We start from the raw sequence: 27255 nt of genomic DNA, 5'->3' as shown, positions 1-27255 counted from the left end.
ACACATAAATGTCTATAGGGATTATGTTGCATTTTATCAGCCAGACAAAGTAGAAAAGGAAATTTAAAAATATAAAGCAATTAAGCAGTACATTTGCTGACATGCTGCATTAGCTACACGGCAGGAGTTTTAATTTAGCTTATTTTAATTTCATCTTTGCTATGCCTTTGAAATATATTAGCAGTCCTTTACAAGTTTTCCTAAGCTCTTGTCTAAAAAGCTGAATATAAATGAATGGAAAGTAACTACTTTGATCTTCACTGTTACTGGAAAAGGAATTATACACATTGTCATATCAGCATATGATTTTCTCTACAGGCTTTGCTGATCCACAGACTGCGATATCAAACCCGGCGCAAAGCGGTTTGCATAACGCACTTCACATCTACATGAATGGCTCCATGTCCCAAGTACAAGGCTCTGCAAATGATCCTATCTTTGTATTACACCATGCATTTGTGGACAGGTAAGTTTCACTTTCATTAGTAAAACTAATTCATTATGTGGGGTTTTTTTTACAGTGTGCTTTGAACTTGCATTCCAAAGAGCACAAACATTTTACATGTTTTTACACACACAACACTTTCAGACGTGTAGAAAGGAGCTGTCCTGTTATTTGAAAGCATGTGTCTTTCCTAACCAAACTGTATGTTCACTGGATTAAATATAATTTGATGAGTTGACAAATGCACTCAGCTTTTATTAAAAAGGTAAAAATAGTCCTTCAATGATGTCATAATGATTAATATATATGGATGCCTATGTCAGGAAGTTTGGATCAAAAGTGAGTGACTCATTTTAACACCACTATAATCACTTGGAGCAATTCCTTTACATTCTAAATGTCAGGGCTGTTTCAATTTCTATTCCATAAGGAAAATCTAAGCCTGCTATTCATAAATAAAGAGGAAAAAAATTAGTATTTAAGTGTGACAAACAAAATTCTGACTGTTTCTTGATGAAAGAGAAGAGTACAGCTGTGCATAATGAAAGGAGAACAAACAGAAGGATATCATGTTTATTAATAAGAAAGGGTAGGAGAGCACAGTTGTGCAAGAAACTGGTGAAATTGTTACATTAAGGGCAACATTCCAAGATTTCATTTCTGTGTCACTATAGTACATGTGAATGGCTACAAACAATTTACTCTGGACTGCGTTTACACCAAATTGTGAGGACTAAAGAGCAATTAAAAAAAAAAATAAAGCTAAGCAAAGTACTGCAAAAGCCACACAAACAACACTTGTTCTGGAGCAGTTTATATTTTCTGATCTATCTTCTACTTTTTCTCTACTGAATGTCACTTGACTACTGCATTGCTTAGGGCAAAAAAACCACAATATACAAACTTCCATAAATCTGCATGCTCAGAAACCTACTATCTGAGACTCTGCCTGCATGCAGCAAGGTGCCTATTGAGATGAAGACCAAAATGGTTTCTTCCTTTGGGCCACTGAGGCATGCAGCATAGAAGGAATGCAGATTACAGCTTGCAGGGGTCATCTTGCATTCTCAGGCAGTTCACATCAAAACTCTTATATAAAACTTTATCTGACTTTACTAAAAAGCTAGTAAAAAGACAAAATTGAAGTTGGGATTTTGCTCCTTATATATATTTAAAATATAAGGGGACTGAAATAAATAATACCGTTTATATATAATAAAAATATTATATATATATATATATATGTTATATATTTAATGAGCCAAATGAAGTCTTAGCAGATCACCCCGGCATCAGTGGAATTGTTCCTTCAATGGCTGACTTGCATGTCTTCTGCTCCTCATATCGTAGGGTATAATTAGCCTTCTGGAGGTGTCAGTTTTGAAAATCTTTTATGTGAAAAGCTTTTCTTGAGGACATTTTAAACCTTACACAGTGTAGCTTAGCTGTGATTTATCATATCCATGCATTGTCTGTTTCACAGGATGGATGGATGAGGGTTTCAAGTGTGGTTACTAATATCAAGTTGGTGCCTGCAAATTAACTTTCCAACATCTAGGCTATTAAAAAAATGGATCAATTGAATATTCAGAGAAAAGGGTAACAGAAGAGGAAAAATATGTTGTGCTATATCAAAATAATTGTTTTCTTTAGACATTGACACTTGCAGGAGACCTGTGCACCTCTTAGCTCCTACTCATTGCAGGCTTAAATAGCACCTTGGTCTTCATGCTGACCCTTTCCACTGAGGAATTTAAGTCATAGTCATTATGAGTCCCCGGAAATAATTCTCATAACTGTAATTGTTCTCAATTTTAAAAGGCAAAATTATTTGCAAGATATAACCTCATTAAACTGTACTGGTGTGGAGGAAATAAACCACTGCACAGGCTCTGTGGGGGCAATAGAGATATGCATGATGCAACCTCATCCCATCTGTGGCAGAAAGGCATCACCAGTGCTTTGCAACTGCTGTGGATATGGGCCTTTGTACACACAGATGTAAAATCTGAGAATAATGCTGCCTTTTGTGTAGGTGACAGAAATGCATTAGCCTGCTTCTGGTTACTTAGCATGTCTATCTGTGACAGATTAATCATGCTTTTAGTTATAATTAATAAGTAGGTGACTGATAGGTACATACAGTGCATTTTAGAAAACCCTGTTCCTCTCCTACATAGACTTGAAGGGCTGCAAAGAAATTCCTTTCTGAGAGGCAAGCAAGAATACAAAGAATAGAGGAAGTGGGAGACAGTCTTCAGAGCAGCAGAAGCACATTTTTTGGTCCTTAGCAACTTTTCTCACTTGGGCAGAATACTTTTGAGCTGACTGCTAACACTACACTGGGCCAATGGGCTTTTAACTAACTTTTCAACTGTATCTTCTAATGACAACAGCAATCACAGTTCTGCTGGGTTTGCAGAGGCAGGGAACAGCTCTGTGTCAGGAAATCAGGAATGGCCCAGCATTTTGAGCATACAAATTGGTACCTACAGAGGAATTTCCTCACTTCACTGCAAATTTCTTGGGTGAAACCCAGCATGCAGCTTGCTCTCCCAAACTTTCATCCCCTGGAAATGTGTTTCCTTCCCATTGATTTCAATGAAGCTTTTGAGGAGCTGTGGATCTGAGCTTGAGCCCACTGTACAGCCCATCTGTACAGTGGGAGATATTAGATGCCTACGCAGCAGGGATGCTGTCAGGTTAAATGTATTAATGACTGTGAAATGCTCAGTTACTACCATAATAGGAGTGATAGCAATAAGGCAATAGATCATTGGAACTGATTTTGCATGGAAACATATGGTACAGAGGAGGATAAACAAGTGTATACGGAGTCTGCTGACAGGTGTGAGCCAAATGTTAGGAGTTGCTTTCTAAACTGAGCAACAGCCAGCCTACCATCTGCTGTCCCTCACCTTCCCTGCCCAGGTCTGATGCACGAAAGGAGGGAAGGATAGGTGAAGCAGAGGTGCAGTTGAGATCAGGCAGGTGAAAGAATAAAGCATTGGCTTATAAACACTTCCATTTTTTTTATGTCATTCCCTCTCAGTAGTGTAGATGTATGAAGGTACCCAGGCAACAGCTTTCTTAGCAATGATTAATCAAGCTACTTGCCTTCTTATTTGCTAGAAGTTGTAGGGATCAAATCTCAGTTTGGTAAAAGCAGGTGACCACCCTAAAAATTATTAATTGTTAATTTAACGACTTAAAAAAATAAAGAGAAAAAAAGATGCAACAAAATATACATTCAGCAAAAACAAGAGCTTTTTTAGCTCTCTGAAGCATTTTTTTTAATTGCAAATCTCTTTACTATTCAGATATGCTCTACAGTCAGCACAAGGGAATAACAAGGGAGGAGTCAACCCACACAAGCTGTAAGGAGCAGCTGCACAGGCCATGAAAGCATGAGCCCACAGTCCCACTTGAGATCACTGGGGTGTTTTCTGTGCTCAGAGAAGGAACTGTTTCCTCTCTGCTGGATCTTTTAGGCATTTCATCTCTAGAGGCATGTAGTATCTTCATCTGTTATCCCTGCACTTCTATCTTTTGAATATTGCAGTTTTATTCTCATTTATTTCATACCTCTATAACTCTGGATTTCCACAACCCAACAATTTCCCTAAGAAAAGTTAAATAGCAACAGGGAGTAGAAGTTGTCATTCAAGATCTCCTTACAGCTTTATGCCCATACACCAGCTAATGCAATAGGGCCTCAATCTCCATCTTGTTCCTAAGTTCTGCAGCAATGGCCAGGGTTTATTACAATAATGTGGATGGCTTTGCTTTTAGAACAAGCAATTTAGGAATAATTTACTGAAGACACACAACAGATGTGTAGGCTATCAGTCTCTCGCCTCTCTAAAGCCGAGCATTTGTTAGACTATTTGCATTTTAATCTAGAGCTAGATCCAGATTGCCAGTTCTAGTGATGCCATCATTACAAGACCTGTTTTCCCCAGCAATCATGTATAACTGCACAGCTCAGAATGCTGCTGCAACCACCATCGCATTAACCCAATGCTCCTCTTAACTCCAAGTGTTTTTCTCTGTTCATGCCCTCCTGCTGCTTCTTTGTTCTCCTCACATCAGATCAGCTGGTTTCTGTTGTGAAGGCCCTTCACTGCTCAACCCCAAATCATTGTTAAGGAACTCACGTACTGCTCCAAAATGTTGATTATACCATTCTCTACTGTATACTTTTTTGGCATTCAGAGAAGTCCTTCCATACTCCTCCTTAGTGAATGGACTATTGCAGTCCAAGGCACGGGTGCATGGTCCTCCTCCTGTCTGTTTGCATCTCCCTGTTGTGCCTTGTCCTGTGTGCATGTTGTAAGCTCTGTCATTAAGGGACTATCTCATTCCCCTGGTCAGTGCAGCACCTGGCATATCCTTAGCCTTGGACTGAGGCTCTCAGGTATCAAAGAAACAGGAGGTAAAAATTGCTTCATATACTGTCACATGAAATAGCAAAGACAAGACACAGCTGGACACCCCTGCTCTGATCAGCAGCACCCCATTCCCTCTGCCAACTTTATGGACTCTTTCAGTCCCTGTGGATTCAATATATTCACCATAATGCCACTTCTTTCTTTCACTTAAAAAAAAAAAAAAGGCAGCACTATGGCAAAAGTGGAAAAAAGTGATTTTGTTGCAAAAAATGCTTTAACAAGAGAAAATTTGATTGTCACTCCCAGGAGATGTCAAAATAAAAGTTACTTATTTTTACTCTGTTTTTGAAACACAGTATTTTTGTTTTCTCTTGAATGTCATTTCTGGATTTTTAAACCAAAAAATCGCACAAGAAATAACCAAATTTTTCTCTTGTTTTGAAGTGTTGACAGGAAATAAGAACTTATTTTAGAAGTTAAAAACTATTTGTTTCAAGAATATGGAATATTTGGAGAAAAGGCATTCAAAAAGAATAATCAGAAATTCTTGTAAGACAACGCAATGTTTCCAGACTTGTTTAATACATGAAATAAGAGTGATTCTTTATCCTGAAATGTCTCCAGTGGGAGACAGCACAGATAAAGCATGAGGCTGAGGAATTATGTTCTCCCTTTGGTATACAAAAACTTAGAGTCACCATTACAAAAACTTTTGACTGAGGTGCAGCTGATATGGAAATTGTACATCAATCATATATCAGCTAATAATAAAGCAGTCTAAATATAGAAAAATCACACTATAAACACAAAGTATATGATTACTTTTATTCCTCAATATGGGCACAGCACAGCTATTACTGCTTTTTGAGGTTACATTTGCAAATGACACAGCCTAGAAGTCATGTTTTTCTGGAGCTGAAAGAGATACAGCTTGGAGCCACTTGAAATCTATTAGACAAAGGCAGGTCAAGAGGTTGCCATTAGCAATATCCTGGGAAGAGAGCTCTGATCAGCATGCATAGCTACATCCCACCAGCGGGTTCTGTGGCACAGCAGCAAGGTAGCCCAGCTCTCATCCTTCCCTGGTATTTAAAAAATTCACCTTGTTACAGCAGCTCCTGCACATAGAAAGCAGTTCTGTTCTATCAAATGGGACTTAGAGGAAGAAAACTGTTCTCCAGCAGAATAACTGAGATGAGGGTGGGCCAGGAATGACTCTGGGTCACAAGCTTTATTGGCACACACAAACTCCTACAACAGCTATGAGATACACAGCAGATAAGTACAGAAGGTGGGGGTAAAATCAAGCATGGAAGTTTTTAGAAAGGAAATTTCCACACTTTTAATTTTGCTTCCCCTTGGGGATGTCTAAAAATGTGCAGGAGGACACATGGTCCCTCTGTTACCACAAACCCTCTTTTGGCACCGAGCAGATCTGCTAACCTTTCCCTCCTAACCTCTCAGGCTTTGTAGCATGTTAACCAGAGCTACTCAGCTTCTTTGATGGAGCTGACTCACTCAAAGTGGGCTCAGTATGTGGGCAGAGTGAGTTCACATCTCCTGTGAAATACCACATAAATATATCCATGGAAAGCAGAGTGTAAGTGGGAAGGATGGGGTGTTGCTGAGAAACAGCTCCCCAGTATCTCTGCTTTGATATCGCTGTGTCTGGGGCTGAAAGGCAAACCATACACCAAGATACTGAGCTGGGTTCTAACATCTATGTACTTTGGCAAGCCTGAGCAGTTGCAATTGCAAAGCACCCAAAGGGATGCAGGAACAGCCTTGGAGGGTCTAACATGTACCATGGCCAGAGGCAAAAGTGAAGGAGTACAGGTTTAGAGCATCCCTGCTCCGGTGGACAGAGGGGGACAGAGTATATGTAGTACATTTGAGGGTGCACCTGCATTTAAAAGAACATTAAATAAGTCTTCTGGATCCACAGGAACAACATACAGAGGCAGACAGAGAGAGAAATAATGACAAGGATCAGGTTCTGGAGATAAATATTCTTTTTATTGATTAAGCATACACATAACCTATAGTGCTGCTGCTCCACCTTACTTTAGGTGAATGACCAGAGAAAGCTTAAACAGACATCTTCTGCATCATGTGTGAAATACAGCAGTTGGCAATCTCACCTGCCATGTCATTATTCAGGTTAGATGTTTGTAATGATCCATTCTGTTCATAAAAGTCTATTATATAGCAGGTTCAGTTCAAAGAGTCCCATTTAAAGTGCAGGTTTCATATCAATCTTACTGCTAGATTTTAGTTCAACCAACACAATTACTGAATAGATCACCCCATATACCACATATTTTGCAAACAATTACTGGTTTTTAAAAGGAAAGGCTATACTGCCCTGAAACTTCACAAGAGCTGCATGGTTAGTCTTCACCTATTCTCTTAATGGTGGAGGAGGAGGAAGCTCCCTGCGGCACAGCAATCAAAATGAGCTCTGTTGCAGACAGCTAGCATTTCCTTCCTGCAGTACTTCTGCAATAACAGCTGATGTAATTGTTCAAATTGTAAAAAATCACAAGAAAACATGGTACTTTTCTCACCCACATATAGCTACCTCCTATTCATCAAAAGAAATTATCACTTCACTTCCATAGATGTGATTTATGTATTATATGCCCTTGCGAACCTCAGTAATGACAATATTTAAGTCTCAAAAGTACTGAATTGCAGAGCACAAAAGTGGGTTCCATAGCGTCAGTCCAGCTACCTCCACAGCTATCCATTTTAATCTGCTTGTTATCTTTGTCTTCAGGGAAAAGTAGTTATTAAACTTAGGAGCAGCTGGCATTTTTACTATCTCTGACTTCAAGTGATGTTTTTGTGCTAGCATCAAACCATGGCAAAAATTAATCTGAGAAATTTAACACAGGATATACATTCCATCAAATGCTAATTTCTGTTTTCAATGCAGCACATAGTTGGTTGCATTTCTATTTCCTTATTTACAGGGCACACAGGACACCCCAACATGTCTCATCTATAACCTGGGGTTTGCAGTGTTGAACAGTATTGGAGACTTAAATCTGAATGGAAAACAAATGTCTCTACCCAAACATTGCTCTGGTTTGTCATTAAGGGGTGAAACAACACATAAGATGGCAGATATTTAAGGAATAAGATTTTATCTCCTGTACCTCAGAAAAGTTATTTACAACATTGGTGTTAAACAAAGGCTGACTTGACTAAGAAAAGCAACAGAGTTTAGATCAGATATCTGACAGAATCTCAGTGCAGCTAATCCTCATTTAAACTCATTTCTTTCCAGCAGAGGTACAGAAAAAGGTCCAACAGGAATTAGATTATTTTAACGATAACTGGGTTAGGCTAAGGCACTGCCTAGTCCTACACTGGAGAATATGGACATTCCTCTGCACAGATTCCTACACATATGCTCCAACACTCAGCTCTTGTCTTTAGTGTAAAGCTTAGCTTATCCATTATCTTCCTCTTTAGTCGAAAGGGCTTTAGCTCTTTACATGGTAATATAACAGCAAAGTTGGGCTCAGCACTTGTTGTTTCATCCTACCCAGTTTTCTGAGAAAGCAAAAACCAGTAATATTTCAGTAAGGTTTCTTTACTGGGAAAGTAAGATACAGGACTGCTCAGCTTGTTAAGCTTTGTGTCAGGGGAGCCCAGACATATATACAATGGAATTGAAGCCTCAGGTAGCTACACAACTTTCTTGGGAAGGTTAAGCAGTTTGCAATGTAACCAAAGGATATTGTGATAGCAAGTGGGGAATAGAACTGCAGGATTTCAGCAGTCCTCTTTGAGAGAGGAACAGAGAGCAGTCATCTTTGCTCAGGAACTTCCTACCTGAATTCTTTGCAGGACCCTGGTGCTTGAGCAACTTCTTTTCAGAAGAGAGGCTTCAGAACCTGGTGACATTTTTTATTCTAGGAGAGAAACACTTGGAGGACTACATGATTATTGAAGAAATGAGAGGAAGCTATATCATCCTTTGCAGCCAAATAAGCATGCAAAGCAGCAGTGAGAGATCCAATTGCATTTTTGCCAAAGAGCTCTGGAAGCTCAAGTTGTTTGACATAAAGAGGAAAAGTTTCAGATGGAAAGTATGAAGACCTTTCTCTTCATTCAGTCCTACAGATGTGTTGAGGGTGTTTGATGGATTAGGGGAAAAAGTTCTAAAACACATTGGTAGGGGAAATGTTAAAAAATATCTCATAAATGGCATGGAACAGTGTCAGGCAAGATCTAGGTCTAAAAAGGAGAAGCTGAGGAAACAGTTCCCTAGTTTAGGGAATGGTTCTTCACCCAGAGGGTGGCTGGGCATTGAGGAGGCTCCCCAAGGAAGTGGTCACAGCACCAGCCTGATAGAGTACAAGAAGCATTTGGACAGCACTCTCAGGCACATGGTGTGACTCTTGGGGATGTCCTGTCCAGGGCCAGGGCTTGGACTCGGTGATTCTTGTGGGTCCCTTCCAACTCAGGATATTATATGACTCTATAAATGCAGCAGCTGCAGTAACCTTGAGGTTTTCAAGAAACAGGTACATAGGCAAAGCAGCATTGGTTTTCCCTCCCTCCCTCTTGTTTCCTTTATCTGACACTTTCCAAGCATCCAGTTTGTGCAGTGACAACAAAGGAGATGAAATGGTTGTAGTGACATCCATGAAACAGAGCAGTGCCGAGATCCTCAGGTGTCACATGGCTGCCCAGCTCTGGTGGTACTTGGTAGTGGGTGGGAAGATGTCAGCATAGTGTGTTATTATACCTCACTCAGAGAATGGTACTTTAGGAGACAGCCTGCAACCAATATCTATCTTGCTGAATAAGGAAGGGGCTTTATGTCATCTGTACATCGTGCCTTCATGTTTCAGATGGTCTATTCCACTCAAGTCCACAAAAAATCCCCACTTTTGGTTCAGAAGATGGGAAAAAGGGAAAAAATGAAGTAGGCTAGACCTTTCCTGAAAATGAAAATCCATATTTCAGATGCATATAATTGATCTACATGAGGAATACATGCTCCGAGAAAAAATATCAGAAGCACAGCATTATGTGGGGAGACAGCTCTACCAGGCTAAAACATCCTTTCTTTGTGTGTTTCATGCCAAGTCTATCTTTTAAGTGTTGACAAATCTAGGAGCCCAAGCTAGTATGGCTACCACAGTTTCATGTTCTGGGGTGCAGTGCAGCCAGTACTGAAGCTGAACATGTATTCCCAATCACACACACACACACGCACACATGTATATATATGTGTATGCATATATGCAAACACGCTTGACCAGATATGCAGATCAACGCAAAAAGTGCAGCACTCACACAAAATTCCAATGACAACAGCCTCATCCTCTTCGCCTGTTTGGCTGACCTTGATGAAAGCCTGTTATGGAAAAATATACATACATATGGAGATATATACATGCACAGGTGTCTCTGGTGGCTGGCCCAGGGACTGGCATAGGAGTAACTTCATGGAGGTACTGTGAGGGTTTGGGGAAGAGGCAAAGTTGTCCAAAGATCCTTGCTTCCTGCTGAACTTGGAATTGATGATGGAAGCCCCTGGATGTTCTCCAGCAGCTGGGACTAGACAGAATAAGCACTGCAACCCAGGGCAATCCTCAGCAGTGATTCACCAGTGGGGGACACAGCCTCAAAGGCTTTGGATGGGTTTTCACAATAATTGAGAGCAGCATCTTAATTTTTAATCAGACACTTGCATTATGACGGTGTAATTTGTTTACAACCTTCCTGAGAGTCCCTGTAGTGTCTTTAGCCAACTTGAAACAAAAAGAACAAAAAAGAACACTGCAATATAACCGCATACGTTGGCAAACGGTACGGTGCCTTGACTTTACAACCTCAGCATCAGCACCTCTTCCAGGATTGAAGCACCGATCGATCTTTCTCCCAAATGCTTGGGATGGGAATTACCTGAGGTGACTTTGCAATACTAGCTGACTAGTGCCAACTTTTAAAGTGATGACTACTGTGTAATCACAGTCCTTGGGCTGGCATTTCAGCTTTCTTTAATTTATTTCCTTTTTCTTTTCTTTCCAAATGCAAATACATGTTGCTTGCCAGATTTCTTCTACAACATGTCAGATCTCATGATACTGAAATAAATTGTATAAATGAGCTCTAAGCAGCCATATTCTGTATTCCTTCTGGCATAGTCAGTTTGACCTCATCTCAGTCTCACAACTGGAGATGAGGAATGAAAGTCTCTGTGTCAAAACTGGCACAGCAATGTACATGGCTTTGGATTTGAGCCTGACAAATTTATCAGTGGATTACAAAGCTGATGTCTAGCAGCTGAGTGGTTAATACTGATTGCAGGCTCAGCTGAGGCAAAGGTTTATCAGGCTATTGAGAAACAAAGGGCACAATTTCAATGTTGCTTTAAGTCAGTTTGACCTAGCACATAGGTTAAGAAAAGAAAAGTCCTATTCAGCAATTAGTGCCACCCAGAGATGCTCACCTCAGTTTCTCCCTTGTGCTGGTACTGGCCATCGCACAAAAGAATAATGAATCAGATCCATGGATTTATCTCCCTAAACTATCCCAGAACAAATGAAAATAAAGGGGAGGTTTGGTTTTAAACCAAATCTGTCCCTTAATCCTGCTTATGACACATTGTGCAAATGCTTACAAGGAAAGTGAGGACAGGGAGGCAGGAGGAAATCTGTACTGTGTCCCCTGCAGTGCACAAGACCCAGAGTGACCGTGAGCCTTCACCATAAGGTGACTGTAGTCCTCCCACTGGGCATACCTGCAATGCCACTCTTGTTCCTTGTTGTGTGACAGAAATTCATACAGAGGAACTTCACCCCTTCTTTCCCCTTCATCTCTCTCCAGCTGTTCTTCACTGCAAGGTAAAACACACTGGATTAATTTTTTCTGTTAAATCTTCCTGAAGGGACTGTGAGTTTACACTGTGAGCCAGTGCCTCTGAGGTGGCTCAGTGTTAGAAAGGGATATTTAAAGTCTGGTTTCTCCTCTTACACTCAGTCACTCAAGAGTACCTCTGCCCACGACTATGGTAGCACACTTGGGAAGCGGACCTTATAAGGACGCTTTACAAAATGATAAAGAAAAATTGCAACTCTTATTTTTTTACTTTGCTTTTTCTAGATTTTAAGATTTCCTTCCTGTGAGCAGCATCTTTTCCAGAGTGCACAACGCTATCTGGAACAGTAGGAAGGAACCCAGCCTACGTACAGCAATGCTTTTATACTCTGCCTGGTATTTCCCACTGGCAGCATAAACCCAGTTATTTCTTGGCTCGTCCTTTCATTAGTTATAATCCCATTACATATATTATTCAAAAAATAATATGAATTCATACTTCCACTAAGAAAATATATATTGATGGCCTTTTTTCAATCATCCTCAAATCAATAATATTTTCCCACCACTCATTAAACCAAGGTGGGTTTGTTTGTTTTGGTTTCTTAATTAATTTTACGCTATAGCTCATTTAATTTCATTTTGTATAACCTGGTATGTATGAGCAGAACAAAGAAAGCACTTGAGTCTATTTTTACACAATTAAATAGAAGTGATATATCCATGTCTTTTATAGATGGCTTTAATTTTCACCATATCACACTAAAATGTTTTGCAAAAGCAAAGTATATTTTCCCTGAAAGAAAAATTTAAACTGACAAAGCATCCACATACCATGTGGGCATCTTTATTACCTTTTACCACATACCAATACTTTGGAACCTATTAGACCTGGAGCACACAAGTATTAAGCTTATCAGCAGTTACAGTGACCCATATACAGATATATAGGAAAAATTTAAATAAAATTGAGACTCCATGCTTTGCAGTGGTATAACCTAACTCTTAGGGGTTCCACAGTTTGGTACAAACTGGCCCCAGAGCTGAGGTCCCATTCCTCCATAGTGTGGCTGGAATGAATTTAGGTAAGCTATTTTTACTCTCTGCCTGTTTTGTGTATAGTAAAATGAATCCTGCAAGAGTCTCTAAGAATTTTCCAAAATGCAGGAAAAATATTCTTTGCCTTTATGATTTTTTGGGAATCCTTCTGTCATGGTTTGACCCTGGCACAATGTCAGGGCCCCCATGAAAGGTGTATTTCCAACATGGTTGCTGTGAGATGTGACCCGGGAACAGAACAAAGCAGGCTCCCATTTGGGGATGGAGGGAAAAACACAACACTTTATTCATTACAATATCTAAAAAGGAACACATACAAGGCTAAGAATGAAAACCCTCCAAATACATTCCTCCTCCCCCCTCCCTTTTCTCCACAGATTCACCACCCCTCAAATAATCAACCCTCAAATCCATCAGGGAGAGAGGAGTCCTCCCTTGCACCATAGGCTTCCCCCGGAAGCACAACTGAAACCTCCTGTGCTTCCGCATCATCCATGGCCCCACCCAGAGAACATCGGCCCTCGTGACTTCTTCCCCTCTCACCACTGGACACGGGCCAGGACTGCTTTTAGGGTTCCCCGTTTAAAGATGCTCTACCCAGTTCCAAAAGCAGCAGTCTCTCAACTTCGGGACACCAGTCCCCCCCAAATTTCATCCACTGGGGCCAAGGGGCCTCGTGAACAGAGATCTTCCTCTCCACGGAGACAGAGATCATCCTACACCCTCCTCAGCCATACCTGTTCATGCCGCTGCTTCACTCTTGACTCCCAGGTGTTGCCTCCCCCTAAATACAGTCTCTGGGTCACAGGGGAAAAAACATGGGTCTGTCCATGGCCATACAAGAAAGAGTCCAGCCCAAGGCTACTCCATCATCTCTTCCCACCTAGGATTCTTCTCTCCTCTTCCAGCTTTCCTCACGCTTGCCCATTTCATCCCCCATATCTCTCTCCTCATTCTGATTCAGGAGGATCAGTATTTGTAAGGTTTCCATTATTCTACCAAGGAGTTAAAATCTTCGCTTCTGTCTGCCCAGGACTCCCACAGCTGCCAGGCGCCTCTCTGCCGCATCCCTGCTTCTGGCCGGCTGAGCTGCCAGCACAGTCTCTGTCTCTCTCTCCGGGGGGCTGCCCAAACATCTCAAGTCTCCTCCACCCCTGCACCTTTTGGGGCTCTCGGCCTCCCTCCCCACAGGCCGCATGGCCTTCCCCTCCCTCACCCAGACGCAGCTGGGCAGGGGAGAGGTCCAGATTCCACTCACCCAACGCTGGATTCCCAAAGAGGAAGTTCTCTGGGAATCTCCTGCTTTTAACCCCTGTGTGTTCTCAGAGGCATATCCAGCTCCTCAGTGGCCACACCAGATGCCAATTTCAAATCTGGCCACTGATTGGTCTGACCTAGACTCTTCCAGAAACACACTTCTGGGCCAAACCACAACTCCTTCTGACCTCATTACCTTCCTTGGCTATATCTGCATCAAACATGACTTATGACTGAATCAGAGCTTAAGTGACAGTGAATTTATCATGTCCCGTGATCAATTTTTCCAAGGTTTAAATACAAACCTGAGCCTTATTTTAATCTAGAGTCATCTAAATCCAACCCATTCTACAATATTAAAATTATATTTCCTACCACAAAAAGTAATCTTTGCACAGGGTGTTGATAATCATAATCCAGTAATTACTTTGATATTACACCCACTACAAAATAATTTCTACTTTGAAAATTCACTTTAGAGAGTCTGAGCTTCTCTGAGCACTAAATGTGAAACAGGGCATCTTCCAAAATTCAAATTATTCTCCAGTCTCTTTCAATTCTTCTGCCTCTTATTTAGGACATTCAGTTTGGGAACTTTGATTTCTTCAAGAGAATGAAAAAGTCTTCCAAATGCAAACAATTTTTTTCTCTGATCTAGACAGAATTATTTTTTAATCTGACCAATGCCTTTAAATAAAAACTACCCTTTCCAAGTCAATTTTGCTTGCTGCTGAGGAAATACAAAGGGTATTAGGGGCTATCAGGAGACTAACCTCTATTTAATTTAGTTATTTGTCATGTTTTATATTTCTCTTTCTTAAGATTTGATTGCCAGTGACCCATCTAGGTAGACCTGTCATCCTTAAGGATTTATGGTTTATTGCTGCTAATCCCAGGCCTGATTCTCTCCATTTCCATTCTCTGAATAAAATTCCCAACAACTTTTGGTTAGGTCTTCTCTTCTTCTCTTTATCCCGCCTTGTCTTCCCACCACGCTCGCATCCCATCTGCTCCCATAGCACAGCCAACATCTCCCGAGTGATGCCAGTCTAGCTGGAATTGCAATGCTAAAAAAGCCTCTGGAAAATATCACTTCCAGCTATACAAATAGCTACTGATCTGCTTGCTCTCTTTGTCAAGATGCTGAGGAAGGAAAAGTAACCAACCAGACTTCTGCAGGAGCCAGAGAGATTTCTCTCCTTCTCACTAAACTTATGTCCAGTACTCTTTTGTTTGTTCTTTTTTTTTTTTCACAGAATTAGTATGGAGATTGGCTATAGAAGAGCCTGATCTGAACTGTAAATGTCCTTTTAGTTACCTTTAATTAAATTACGTCAAGAAAGGGAGGCAATATGGAATAAAATGGCCCTGAAGATGCCTTTACCTCATGGTCCTGCTTTGTTAGGCTCTCAGGTCCAGGGAAGGATGAAGAGGTCCATATGAAGAGAACATAAAAGCAGTGGTTTGCCAAGATAATGAACAATTTGAGGCAGTTAAGGTCTGCTGCTTTGCCACAAACCTGGCTTTTCTACAAGGAGCTTTGTCACTCCATGAAGGGACCAGCTAATTACCTCAGCATTTTGTATCTCTGCACGTAGCATTAATTCTGCAGACCTAGGCTCTTCCAAGGGTGCAGCTCCTGAGAAAATAACAGGAAACAACTACACATTTTCGAGATGCTAAAGGGAAATAACTTACATGACTGTGTAGGGGAAGAAAAGAAAAACTTCTGTCAACTTCTGTAAGCAGATCAACATCTGATGATGGGAACACTGATTTCTTTCTGTCATGGAAACCACATGCCTGTTATTGGATTAAACAACTGTCTCTGTAGATCAAGGCACATGGAAGAATTGCAGTGATCCATCATAGCTGTTCAGATGCGTTCTCTTTGCCTTCAGGAAAGGACAGCCCTGCATGACAGAGAGAATACTTGATGCTAACTGCCTTAAATATAGCCAGGGCTGGAGAAAGAACCTTATTTGAAGAAAAAGGTATTCCACAATGTTTGACTCAGTGGTCACAGTATTCTGAAACAAAACAGAGTATGATTACTTTCTCCAAATACACTTTTTTTTTTTTTTCCCAAATCTTTTCAATTAAGTCCCCAAGGACAGGAGCACTGTGCCAGTGTCACTACCTGGCTGACAGCAAATGCCTTAGGCTACTTCAGGATTTCAGTTTTCCTTAAAAATATATTAAGGGAGTTAATGGACTTGGCTGGGGAGTCATAAAATGTAACTCTCTGATATGAAATGGCTTATGGTGCCCAAGGAGAACCATTTGTACTTTACCAATAGAAATACAGCTGAAGTTGTGCCCTATCCATGGGTTTTTTCTCCCCAGCTGGATGCCATTGGGAGTTTTCTTTGTTCCATTAAGCTGGGAAACTCTTCTTGAAAAGTAAGAGTAAGGTTCTCTTTCCATAACTTACAAAATATGAGTAAGGAAGGGAAATGGCAGTGCCGCCCAAGAAGTGCCCACTTAAGAGGATGAATACAAACAGATGAGGTACATGTAAACAATATTACTGATATACTACATCTGTCAATTTTCTCACACAAAATTTTAAAAACCCATGAACACTCTTGAAAATACAAATCACCATGCATTATCTGGCCAGGAAAAAAATAGTGTTTTGACTCCATTTTACTGAACAAACTGGGAAGAAACCTTTAAATTGAAATAATAAGTGTAACTTCACCCAATCATTTTATTAGCAAGCAGAATATAATCCTAATTTTTCAAAGTGTCATATTAAACCCAAAAGCAAAAAACCAAAGACTACTACAAGATAAATGCACATGACTAGCTGTTCTGAAAGGAGTAAAAGAAAATGTGACTCTCAAAGCTTCAAAGAATATTTCTGAGATTCCCATGGTGGCATACAGATATGCTCAATGAAAGAGATTCCAGCCAAGGCTACATGATCTTGTGCCAGCTATAGAAGAGAACTGTTCCCAAACAACTCAGTGAATTGTTCAACACATCATGTGCATCAGCAAAACTCATCACATCAGGATTTAGAGGCACATGATCACATCTGAACCTAAAGATCAGCTGCAAGGGCAGGCAATCCAATGTTCCTGCTACTGCTAGGCAAAGCTTGATACCTCATGTGGGAACCACACTGCAAATGAAGGAATCCAAAAGTACATACTTTCATTTCCATGGAAATGTTTTGCATTTGCATTCTGCTTGAAAGATTACTGGCCTAACGATTCTTATTAAAAGCTCTTACGCAACAGCAACACTAAACTCATGCAGCAAGGATGCTGCATTTCAGGACATTTCTTGCAAAGCTATTTCAGACAAATTATGAGTTTTAGCTCTGAACCTTGTGCTCATCAGCCCTCCTAATTTTCAGATTGTGACTGTTCAGCATTTTCTAAAAATCAGGCCACAGGAAGTACCTCAGATTGAGCATTCCAAAGTTAGGGTATGGATCATCACCAGACATTAAAAACCCGATCCAAGTCCCACCTCTGCCTTCTTAAAATATTATTGCGTTCCCACAACCAGAGTATCTCTGCACCTCTAACAACCTTGTGCTGCAGAGAAGAGCTATCTCAGCTCCCATCCACAACTGTTTGGGAAATAAAGCTCTGATAGTCAGGGCACTTTATCCAAGACATAAATAAAAGCCAGGCAGGGAAAAGATCGGAGTACAGCCCTGCCTTACATCCCACCCCTCCTCAAGCTAAATTATTCCTTTATATTCTATGTCTTTTTTAGTGATTACTGAATTTCTTCATGTTGTTCTTCAAAGATTACAGAGTTTCTGCTCAAACTATCTTGAGATAACATAAGCTGAAGTTCTCACATTGTTTAAACTTATCCATCTGAAAGCTTCAAATAAACATTATTATGCAGATAAGAGTTTTTCCAGAGAGGATTGATGAAATTAACTGAAGAAGAGAGACACAAATGAAGATTTTAATCAGAATTAATACCTGCATTGTAAAGGGTAGACAAGGTGTATGATCAGAGTCATGTTTTCATTTATTAGTTTTTGATCCTAAAAAGAGAACAAAGATTTTGGCTTTACCTCTATTTGATGAATAGGAGAGGGCTTTAATTTGGTAGGCTATGCAGATTGTTTATGAATATTTCTGCCCAAAAATAAGAGGTAGAAATCTGTTGGCAGAATTCCTTGATAACCTGCAGAGATCCTCGTACCCCCGAGAACTTGCATTTACGAACTGTATTTCTGGGATAACTTGAGTCCCTGAACAGCTGCAGGGGGAACAGGGGAGGGAAGTCCATGTCCTCTGGTCAGTGGCCAGTGCTGGGAAGGAGAGCAACCGTTGCACTGAGATCTCCATTAAAGCACAATTTACAGGTTTCTTTAGACTATTCCTATCCCTTATAACTAATAAATGAATCCAGAGATCCCTCCCTGAGCCTGATGTTGATAATTATCTCTCACCAGTATCTTTGGATTTAGTATGGAATCCTCTTTCTTCATGCAGAAGATACCTGCATCTGCTTGCCCTGTAGCATTTTTCCACCTTGTCTATTCCAACCTGGCGCACTCAGGTGAATAAACACAAAGGGATCAGAGAAAGGGTTTGAGGATTGATAGTGACGAGTTGACCAGAAAAAGGCTCAAAGGGAGGAGAACTGAGAATGTTTTGGAAGGTTCTTAATTTTGCTTTCCAAACACATTCCATAGTTGAGTTGTTAATGCCACTATACACTTCCACTACTGCAGCCTTAAAGCTTTCTGCATCCAAGTTAAAGAGCAGACACACAGCCTTGGGTGACAGACAGCTAATGGAAGAAATTTTGGAAGAGAAATATGGAATGGAGCAGCTGAGGCTGGAGGTGTGGGGAGCAGTTTCCATTGGGTTTACATGGCAATGTTTTGGCAATTAGGTGCTACAGGGCTGGCTTCTGCCAGAAGGTGGCAGAAACTGTCCCCATGTCAGATGGAGCTTGTTCCAGCTGGCTGCAAGATAGACCTGACACTGGCCAGAACTTGGCACTGGCAGTGCATCTGGGATAACATATTTAAGAAGAGGTAAAATAAAGCTGCACAGCAGCTGAGAGAGAAGAATGTGTTAAACAACAGTGTAGACACTGAGGTCAGTGAAGAAGCTCTGGATGGAGAAAGACACTTTACTGACAGCTGACCTGCTTTTTCAGCTTATCACTTCTTCCTCAGATGTTTCCACTCCGTTGGTGATGTCCAAAGGATCATGATGGAACTCATACTTCATTGCAAACCCTTGCTAAGAAATTAGAGGAAGAGGAACAGGACAGAGCAGCTAGAAACAAGACCATTCAAAACTAGCTACAAATGTTTCTGAAAGTGAGGAGGAAGGACTGAGGTCTTTAATTAATTTCTCTCTATTCCTCACAATCACATGAATTGCTGAGTACAGAAAGAGAGTGATTTACATTTATGGAATTTAAAAGCACATTCAGACTCTTTGTAGCAGCACAAGCATTTGCTTTTTTGTAAGCTTGCATAGGAACTCAGTACTGAAGTGGATAACCCCAAATTTGGAAATTTGGAAAGTATTACACACACAAACACAAGACATTGCATGCAACTCTGTCTCCAGCATTAAAAAAAAAAAAAAAAACAACTCCATCACTTTCTTTTAATCTTCAAGAAGAAAAATTCTGCTAATCCCTATCATTAATTAATATGCTCTCTCTTCCGCAGCATTTTTGAACGATGGTTAAGAAGACACAGGCCCATGCTAGAAGTATACCCAGCAGCTAATGCACCAATTGGGCACAATCGAGAAAATTACATGGTCCCTTTCATCCCTCTTTACAGAAATGGAGAATTTTTTAAACCTTCAAGAGAGCTGGGGTATGACTATGAATATCTGCAAGAACCAGGTAATATCATAATTTTGGGGAAAAGGGCAAATGTAAAATTTGTTGCCTATAACCTGGAATATATTTGTCATATGAGAAGATAAAAAAATCGTTCTAATTCCAGATTTAAAAAAAAAAAAAAAATTAGAAGACTGGGCAATCACTAATCACAAGGTTCAAAAAGGGGAAGTGTGAGATTCTGCACCTGAGATGGGGCAATCCTGGATGTGTGGACAGATTAGGGAATGAGATGCAGAAAATATGTAGTCCAGGTACTGGAATATAAGCGCATGAAACAGCCACATCAAGACCAGAAATGCAAATACATATATTTTTAATCAGACATTAGTTTCCTAAACTTCTCTTATTGCTAGAATTGTACAACTCAGGCAAAGTGGCAAATACCATGACTTTCAGGAATTCTGAATCCTGAAATCGTACTGCAAGAGGAAGAAAGTGGTAAAATACTTACCATCCAATAATTAATTTCTGTTGCCTCTTGGACTCTAGCCTTTTCCCAGGGGAGAACACAGTCCTCAGAAAAAGGAAATCCTATTAAATTCTGCCCAGGTTTTAACAGAGGTAAGGAAAGTAGTTCCTTAATTATACTGAAAGATCAACACAATGAAGGAAATTCAACCTTGTTCAGAAAGCCCAGATAATCCTCAGATGTCGCTCAGCCCCTTGGTAATCTCACTAAGAAGCAAACTTAAGCTATTTCTTATCTGAAGGAAAGAACTAGTTACAAATGAAAAATGGTTGGACTCTCAAATTACAGAGATTTTCTCACTCTAGTGTATAAATACAGACTTTTCTTTAGGAGAAGACAAACTCTGTGACTGGCAAACAGGAAGTACTGGACAAGTAGAAAAAATTTATGAAAGAAAAAATGGTCAGTAGAAAATATCTGGGTGGTCAATAAAAGGCAGCATTTCTTCAGATCTTCCAGATGAGGAAGAAGAAGCAAGGCAGAAGAGAACAAGGCAGAATGAGGAATGAACACACAAGATCTGGCCCCATCCTGTTCTCAAAACCTGTCTTGTCTGCTCTTAAAGAAAGTGGTTTGGGGGCAATTTTGGTGGTTCTGCGTTGACAGTTGGACTCGATGGCCTTGGGGGTCTGATGATGATGATTCTGTGACACTGTGACAAACAGCAGTTCTGAGTTACAGTACCAGCAACTTAAAAGAGATTAAGCAGAACTAAACTGAGCATGATGAGGCTGGTTACAAGAAACAAAACTTGGAAAGAATCCAATGACAAAATGGCTTTTTAATACTAAATTATACTGTTGTTTTGTCCCTGAGGAAAAACTGATACCTGTAGCTCTGCTTTCCACTGTAAAGCAAATCAGTGTGTTAAGAGTACATAGTTTTAATTGCAGCTTCATTTATTTTTATATGTAAGATAGTGCTGAGGCAGAAGTGGTCTCAAAGAGCGTGTATGGAAATCCATCCCTCAGGACTCCAAGGCAGATGTCACAGTGTAGCTACTGGGGAGCTGCTCTGAGCAGAAACTGGAGCAGACACCCAGCTTTCCCTGACATGAAAATCATGAGCTGTAAAATGACCACAACCTGCACGGCTGCCTGAAAACAAACACAAGTTAGCATCAATACCAGCGATTTGGAAGACTAATGGCACCACCTAACAATAGCTGTGAAAAGAAGTTACTCTGTTAAGAGCTGTTTCAAGAGCTATATTTCAGCACCTGGACTAAGATTTTTCTGTATTTTTTTTTTTCTTTCTTCCAGAAATGAAAACAGATAAATTTACAGAGGCAGTCTTGACTTTTGCCCAGAAAATCTCCCTCTCCGAGTGGGAAGATTTTTATAGAATCACAGAATCATTAAGATTGGAAAAGACTTCTATGATCATGAAGTCCAAGCATAAAACCAGCACTGTCAAGCCCACCATCCAGGGATGGTGACTCTACTATTTCCCTCAGCAGCCTGTTCCAGTCCTTGACAATCTTTCCATTAAAAAAGATTTTCCAGGCTATAATTATGAGGAGACTGATAAAATCCGTAGGAACTGGGAACTTTTCAACACTACAAAGACAAGTAACCATGCCTTAAAGCTGAGGGACTCCATAACTTGAATTTCTCCTAGCTCATCTTTCTAGTTTTGATTGTGGAAGTCTCACAGGTACTTTTTGTGAACATCCAGAGGTACAACTAGTGATCAACAAACACACAAGAAATGGCAGAAACCAGTTATCCCACTCCCCCTTCACACCTAGTTTAAACCCTGATAATTCCTGGGCCATGATCCTTTTCTCCCTCTGACTCAGATGTACCCCATACAACATGAGCAGGCCTGGTGCTGTGTCTGTCATCCCATGGACAGAAACCCCAAAATTCCACCTGTGGCACCAATCTCTTGGCCATGTATTGATCTGTTGAGTTTTCCTATTTGTTTCAGTATTTTCCCCTAGCACTGAAGGAATCAAGGAGAATACTACCTGAACACCTACTCTGTTAACTGCCCTGAAGTCCTTTTACATTACCCTGAGACTTCCTCCTTCAGTCTCACCCCTATCCACCTGGAATACTAATAGAGGGTAGTCAGGGGGCCACACCAAATCAGGCAGCTTCCTGGCTACACCCCTTAGCCAGGCCCTGGGAGGCAGCATCATTTCAGAGCTCAATGCATATTGAGTAGTACCGGAAGTATTGGAAGTACTGTAACCCAAGAGGATTGTTTTTCTGGGCACCAGTGAAAATGCAAGATAACAGATAGACATTTACAGGCTTTGTGGGGGTACAACATTCTAAATATGGTTGAGTACATCTAAATCAGTACAGATGCATAAAGAATGTTCAGAAATAAACCACCATAGGAGTTCCCAGAGAAAGTGCCCATAGAGGTGCTCTTTCTTTTCCCTACTAGCTAGTAATTACTGCTAATAATGCTCTCAGAGCTAATAACTGGGAGATGTGGATTCCAAATTCTCCTTGGCCCAAGCAGACAAGTATTCTTATTTTTCAAGTTCAAGCCAGCACATTATTGGATGCATTATGAACAGGTTTCTTTCCAGCCTCTGCTGTGAAGTGAGAGCCCTGTATGGCAGGGTTTTCATAACTCATTAAGCCATAGCAAGAAAAACAGACACACACACACACAATTCCTGTCACAAAGCCAGAAGGCAGCTGATCATCTAACAGTGAGAAGCTGCCCTGGATTCACCAAAGAAAGAGGACTTGTTGTGCAGAATGACCACAGAATAGTTGTCTACTGCCTCTCCCCACAGAGGAACTGTCAAGGCAAGTGGAATGCAGCTTCGCAATTACTAAAAAGAAGCTTTTTTTCCCACCCAATATGTAGTTAATGCATGTAGTTAAGGCAGGGATGTTTTTGCTGCTAAACGTTGTGATAAAAGTTCAAAGAGCAGCTTGAAAGGATGATGGAAGGAGAAAAAAAATCCTCCAATGACTATTACACAAAACAGCACAGCATCAGGAAATCCCTGACCTTCAAACTTTTGGTGGCTGGGTAAGTATTTTGTGAAGGCATTGTAGTAGACTTGACCTTTTCTTAAACTCTCCCCAGTGTTCTGCCTCAGTTATTGTTGCCAAAGGATGCTGAGCTAGCAGGACCTTTGGTCATACAGTATCAAACTTCTTGGGTTGCAGTCTGAAGTTTTGACAAAATGGTGAGGAGCACTGGGGACAGAGAACTCTGTACCAGCTTTGGACATGAGGTCTGAGAAACAGACTATCAGGGCTGAAGAGATTTGTTTAAAACTATTTGTGGGTCTCAGACAATTTCTACCACTCTAGTCTCTTTATACTCAGCCTTCCAATATTATCTATTACAGAACTTCCATAAACTGACAATGCATTGCATCAAGTGAAATAATCTTTCTTTTTCTGTTTGATTTTTCAAGCCCTTCAGTCTTTCCAAGACTTGTTGACACCCTATCTTCAGGAAGCCCGTCAGATCTGGGCTTGGTTGGTCGGAGCAGCCATGTTTGGAGGCATTGTTACTGCTGTGCTCACAGGGCTCATCAGGGCCTGCCGGAAGAAAAAAGGAGGAACTTCTTCAGAGATACAACCCTTACTCATAGAAAGTGAAGATTACAACAATATAAGTTATCAGTCCAATTTCTAGAGGTCTCCAGTAACTCAGTCATGCTAAGGTGCTAATCAAGCATGCAGTGCTTGATTGATGTTTACAAATACCTTGTTGAGGTGTGCTGCAGAAGCAGGATGGGCCATCTCAAGTCTCTTTTAATCTCCAACGTTGTAGCATCTTATCAGATTCACTCCTAAAAAATCTCCCAGATTCAACACAAGCTATGATGCCACCCAAAGAACACCATGTATTTCCTATGCTTGATTAAATAATGCTCCTACGAAACCAGACTGGCTTGTGTGGTGGATTTAATGTATAATTCTTTTTTCACAACTGTAGGATCCAATTCCGCTGCCCAATCCATTTGTTTGGCATATGGATATAGTGACATGTGCCTGATTGCCTAATTGATGCTACTTGTTTGAATGTAAGAGCAAAAAGAACCCTTTAGTTCAGTTAGCAAAATATACAGTGACTGAGCAGACTGACTGTACCATAGACAAATTTTCTTCTGGTATAGGAGTTTTCCCTCCAGCTCCTATAACGTCCTATAATGTTTGTCCTTGACTGAACCCCATCAGCAGAATAAAGGAAGCCTAGAAACTACTTCTCACTTGCTTTAAATGCTCATTAGTTGCTGTCTTCTCTACTGCCTTGCATTTATCTGGAGAGCTGGTTGATTTTTAGGAGAGAAAATGCGGTCTCACCATGCCCACCTCTGTTCCACTTGACCTAATGATTGCTCACCTTATGTCTGACTATTGTTTGCTCAGTATGCACAGATTCCATGATGTGACCCACTTGTAACAAAACAAAGTGTGGTGGGTTGACCCTAGCTGGACAGCAGGTGCCCACCAAAGCTACTCTATCACTGCTCTCCTCATTCTGCATGGCACAGATAATATATGGAAAAGTTCACGTGACAAGATAAGGACAGGAAGAGATCATTCACCAAATACTGTTATGAGCAAAACAGACTCCATTTGGGGAAATTAGTTTAATTTTAATTTCCTGCCAACCAAAAGTCAGAATAGCATAATGAGAAATGATAATAATTACACCTTCCCAAACTTCTCCCTTCTTCCCAAGCTCAAATCCAGATTTCTCTACATTCTCCATGCCAGTAGCACAGGGGGATGGAGAATGGGGGATGTTATATCTAAGACCTAAAGACCCATTCAGGTCTTTAGAGGGAGGGAGAATGAAAATCCTGTAAGTTTCAGGGGTTTCCCAGGAAGACACTCCTGTTGGAGTCTGGAGCTTGTACGCTTCTGGGGTCCCCAGTTCTGGAGTTAGAACATGACCGGAATATGTTGGAATTGTGTACCTTAAAAATCCCAAATGTCCAGCTTTGAGACAGTCTGAATGGCTGTGGCAGTCTGGGACTGACTGGAAGAGCTGTGACCCCTGGTTGGGTGCTTGCCATGACAGAAATGCCACTCCTGTGTTCCATCAGATGCTCGCTGAAAATAGCGCCATTATGCAAAATATTTCAGCGTCAGTAAAGCAATGTCATTCTTTGAAAAGTTCTTCTGATAGAAAAATCCTAACTGTATTAAGCAAGTTTATTTCAGTCTTTTCAGTGTTCCATGGTAATAGCATTGCACTTTCACACTGATCAAGTTAATTTTTACCAGATGTTACCCACTTGCAAAAGCCATGGCCAACAAGTCATTTCTGATTCAACTCTTCAGCTCTTCATGTCTTCTCCACAGATCATGAGTGTTCCCTGCGCCTCCCTCCTCTGGCCATGGCAAATCACCACATGTGAAAGGATCAAAGTGAAGCTTTGGCTCATCAGGTTATCTAAATCCTACTTTTTGGCAGCTCTTCTTCCTCAAAACCATGGAATGCATAATTTATACTTGTGACCAAGCTCATGACCTATTAGTGAAAGTCTGTTTATGTTCTGCCCAGATCATTTACCAATTCCCAGGCAGGCTTTTTCCTTTCCCTTGTCTTCAGTGAAGGATCTAACAGCCCATTTTCTTCCCCTGGAAGTTTCATCACAGAGACTTCAAACTAGCTCTATCTGCTGAAAGAGAATTTTTATCCCTTTCATATTTGCAGGCATACCCCCGAGCAATTTTCCCACTCACCATATGACCTGGAGACCACATCTGCTTTGAGAGGGAACAAAGAACACAGGCCTGTTTCCAACAGTCAACATTGTCTGTGGCCAGGAATAGATAGCACAGTGTATATTAATCTTAGTAACTAGGACAAGCAACACCTGCTGGTTCTCTCCATCATTGTGGTGTTTCTGCTCAGACCAGCGGCCTGATGCTAGCTGGGAGTCAAACTCCTTCAGAGGTGTATCTGACTCTGAGCACATGGAATCCCAGCTGCTTCTCTTTTCTGAGCAAAGCTGTTTAGGTTCCTTCAGCATGGAAGGAAACACAGCTGTGCCAGGTGTGGATTGACAGCACCAACCTTAAAGCAATTGTTGTGGGAAAGGAGAAATTGTCCTGCAGACTTGCCTTCCCTTTGGCTTTTTGGGGACCTTGCATTTTAGCTTGGAACAGCCACCTACTGTGGATGGGTCAGAGAGAAGGAGAGGCCTCATTTATCACCATGGCACTAAATGTTTTCTTGGCCACCAGCACTGCCAAGAGACAATGTGCTTTCCTGTCTGCAAGCTTCAAATGCAATGGCATATTATTTTTCTTCTCAGGGTCATGCTTAGTGTTGTGTTTACTTGTGCTCAGACATATGCTGAAGGACCTCTTTTCTTCATAAATGCTTCCCTGAGATGGACGCTGGAGCTAATTTTTTTTTAATTGGGAATGAGGTAATGCCATGAGGCTATGCTTGCAGTGTGATCTCTGAATCAGAATGATCCGAGTTTAAACAAATCCCTGTCTGTTCCTCTGTCTGGCCAAGGTATCTTGAAACAAGATACTTCCCATTGCCATTAGGCAGCTGGATCAGGCTTGGGGAGTTTATCCTGACAGGATCAATGCCAAAAACAGGGCATTACAGTACTTGGTGCTTGAAAATCTAGATCCTGTTTATGTACACCAGGCAACCACACAAACCTACACCCAGTGGGCACTGACGTCAGGCTTGTACAAAAGTACTTGTTAAATGAGGAGCCCACCAGTTTAAATGTCCATGGAAGTATTTGCAGCATTATCACCATGTTGTTTCACGTTAGAAGTTAAGAAAATTAAGAAACCTAGAGCATACCTGCTGATATAACTTCGTTATAAGGTACTCAGCTTTTCATGTCTCTGTCCTTTGCAAGAGACTGTTACCTCTGTCAAGTTTCTCATTTTCTAGCCTGGCCTCTTACTTCCTCAGACTGTTAAGAGTCACATTTAGTCAAGGCAAGACAATAAACAGCTGTC

At 40.9% G+C, this 27255-nt stretch overlaps 1 protein-coding gene across 1 annotated transcript in view; it reads left to right on the top strand.

The window, feature by feature from the left end:
* Nucleotides 1-24195, top strand: part of TYR (tyrosinase) — a 43899-nt gene extending 19704 nt beyond the window's left edge. Inside the window, exons 3-5 of the mRNA XM_064409575.1 lie at nt 319-466; nt 19670-19851; nt 23718-24195. Coding sequence (XP_064265645.1) covers nt 319-466; nt 19670-19851; nt 23718-23941 — 554 coding nt within the window. The 3' untranslated portion in view covers nt 23942-24195. The remainder of the gene's footprint in view (nt 1-318; nt 467-19669; nt 19852-23717) is intronic.
* The last annotated feature ends 3060 nt before the right edge of the window (nt 24196-27255 follow it).

This window comes from Passer domesticus, chromosome 2 (assembly GCF_036417665.1).
Source record: "Passer domesticus isolate bPasDom1 chromosome 2, bPasDom1.hap1, whole genome shotgun sequence".
NCBI lineage: Eukaryota > Metazoa > Chordata > Aves > Passeriformes > Passeridae > Passer > Passer domesticus.
The sequence above is the reverse complement of the archived record's forward strand: the minus strand, read 5'-3'. Positions and strand labels throughout refer to the sequence as shown.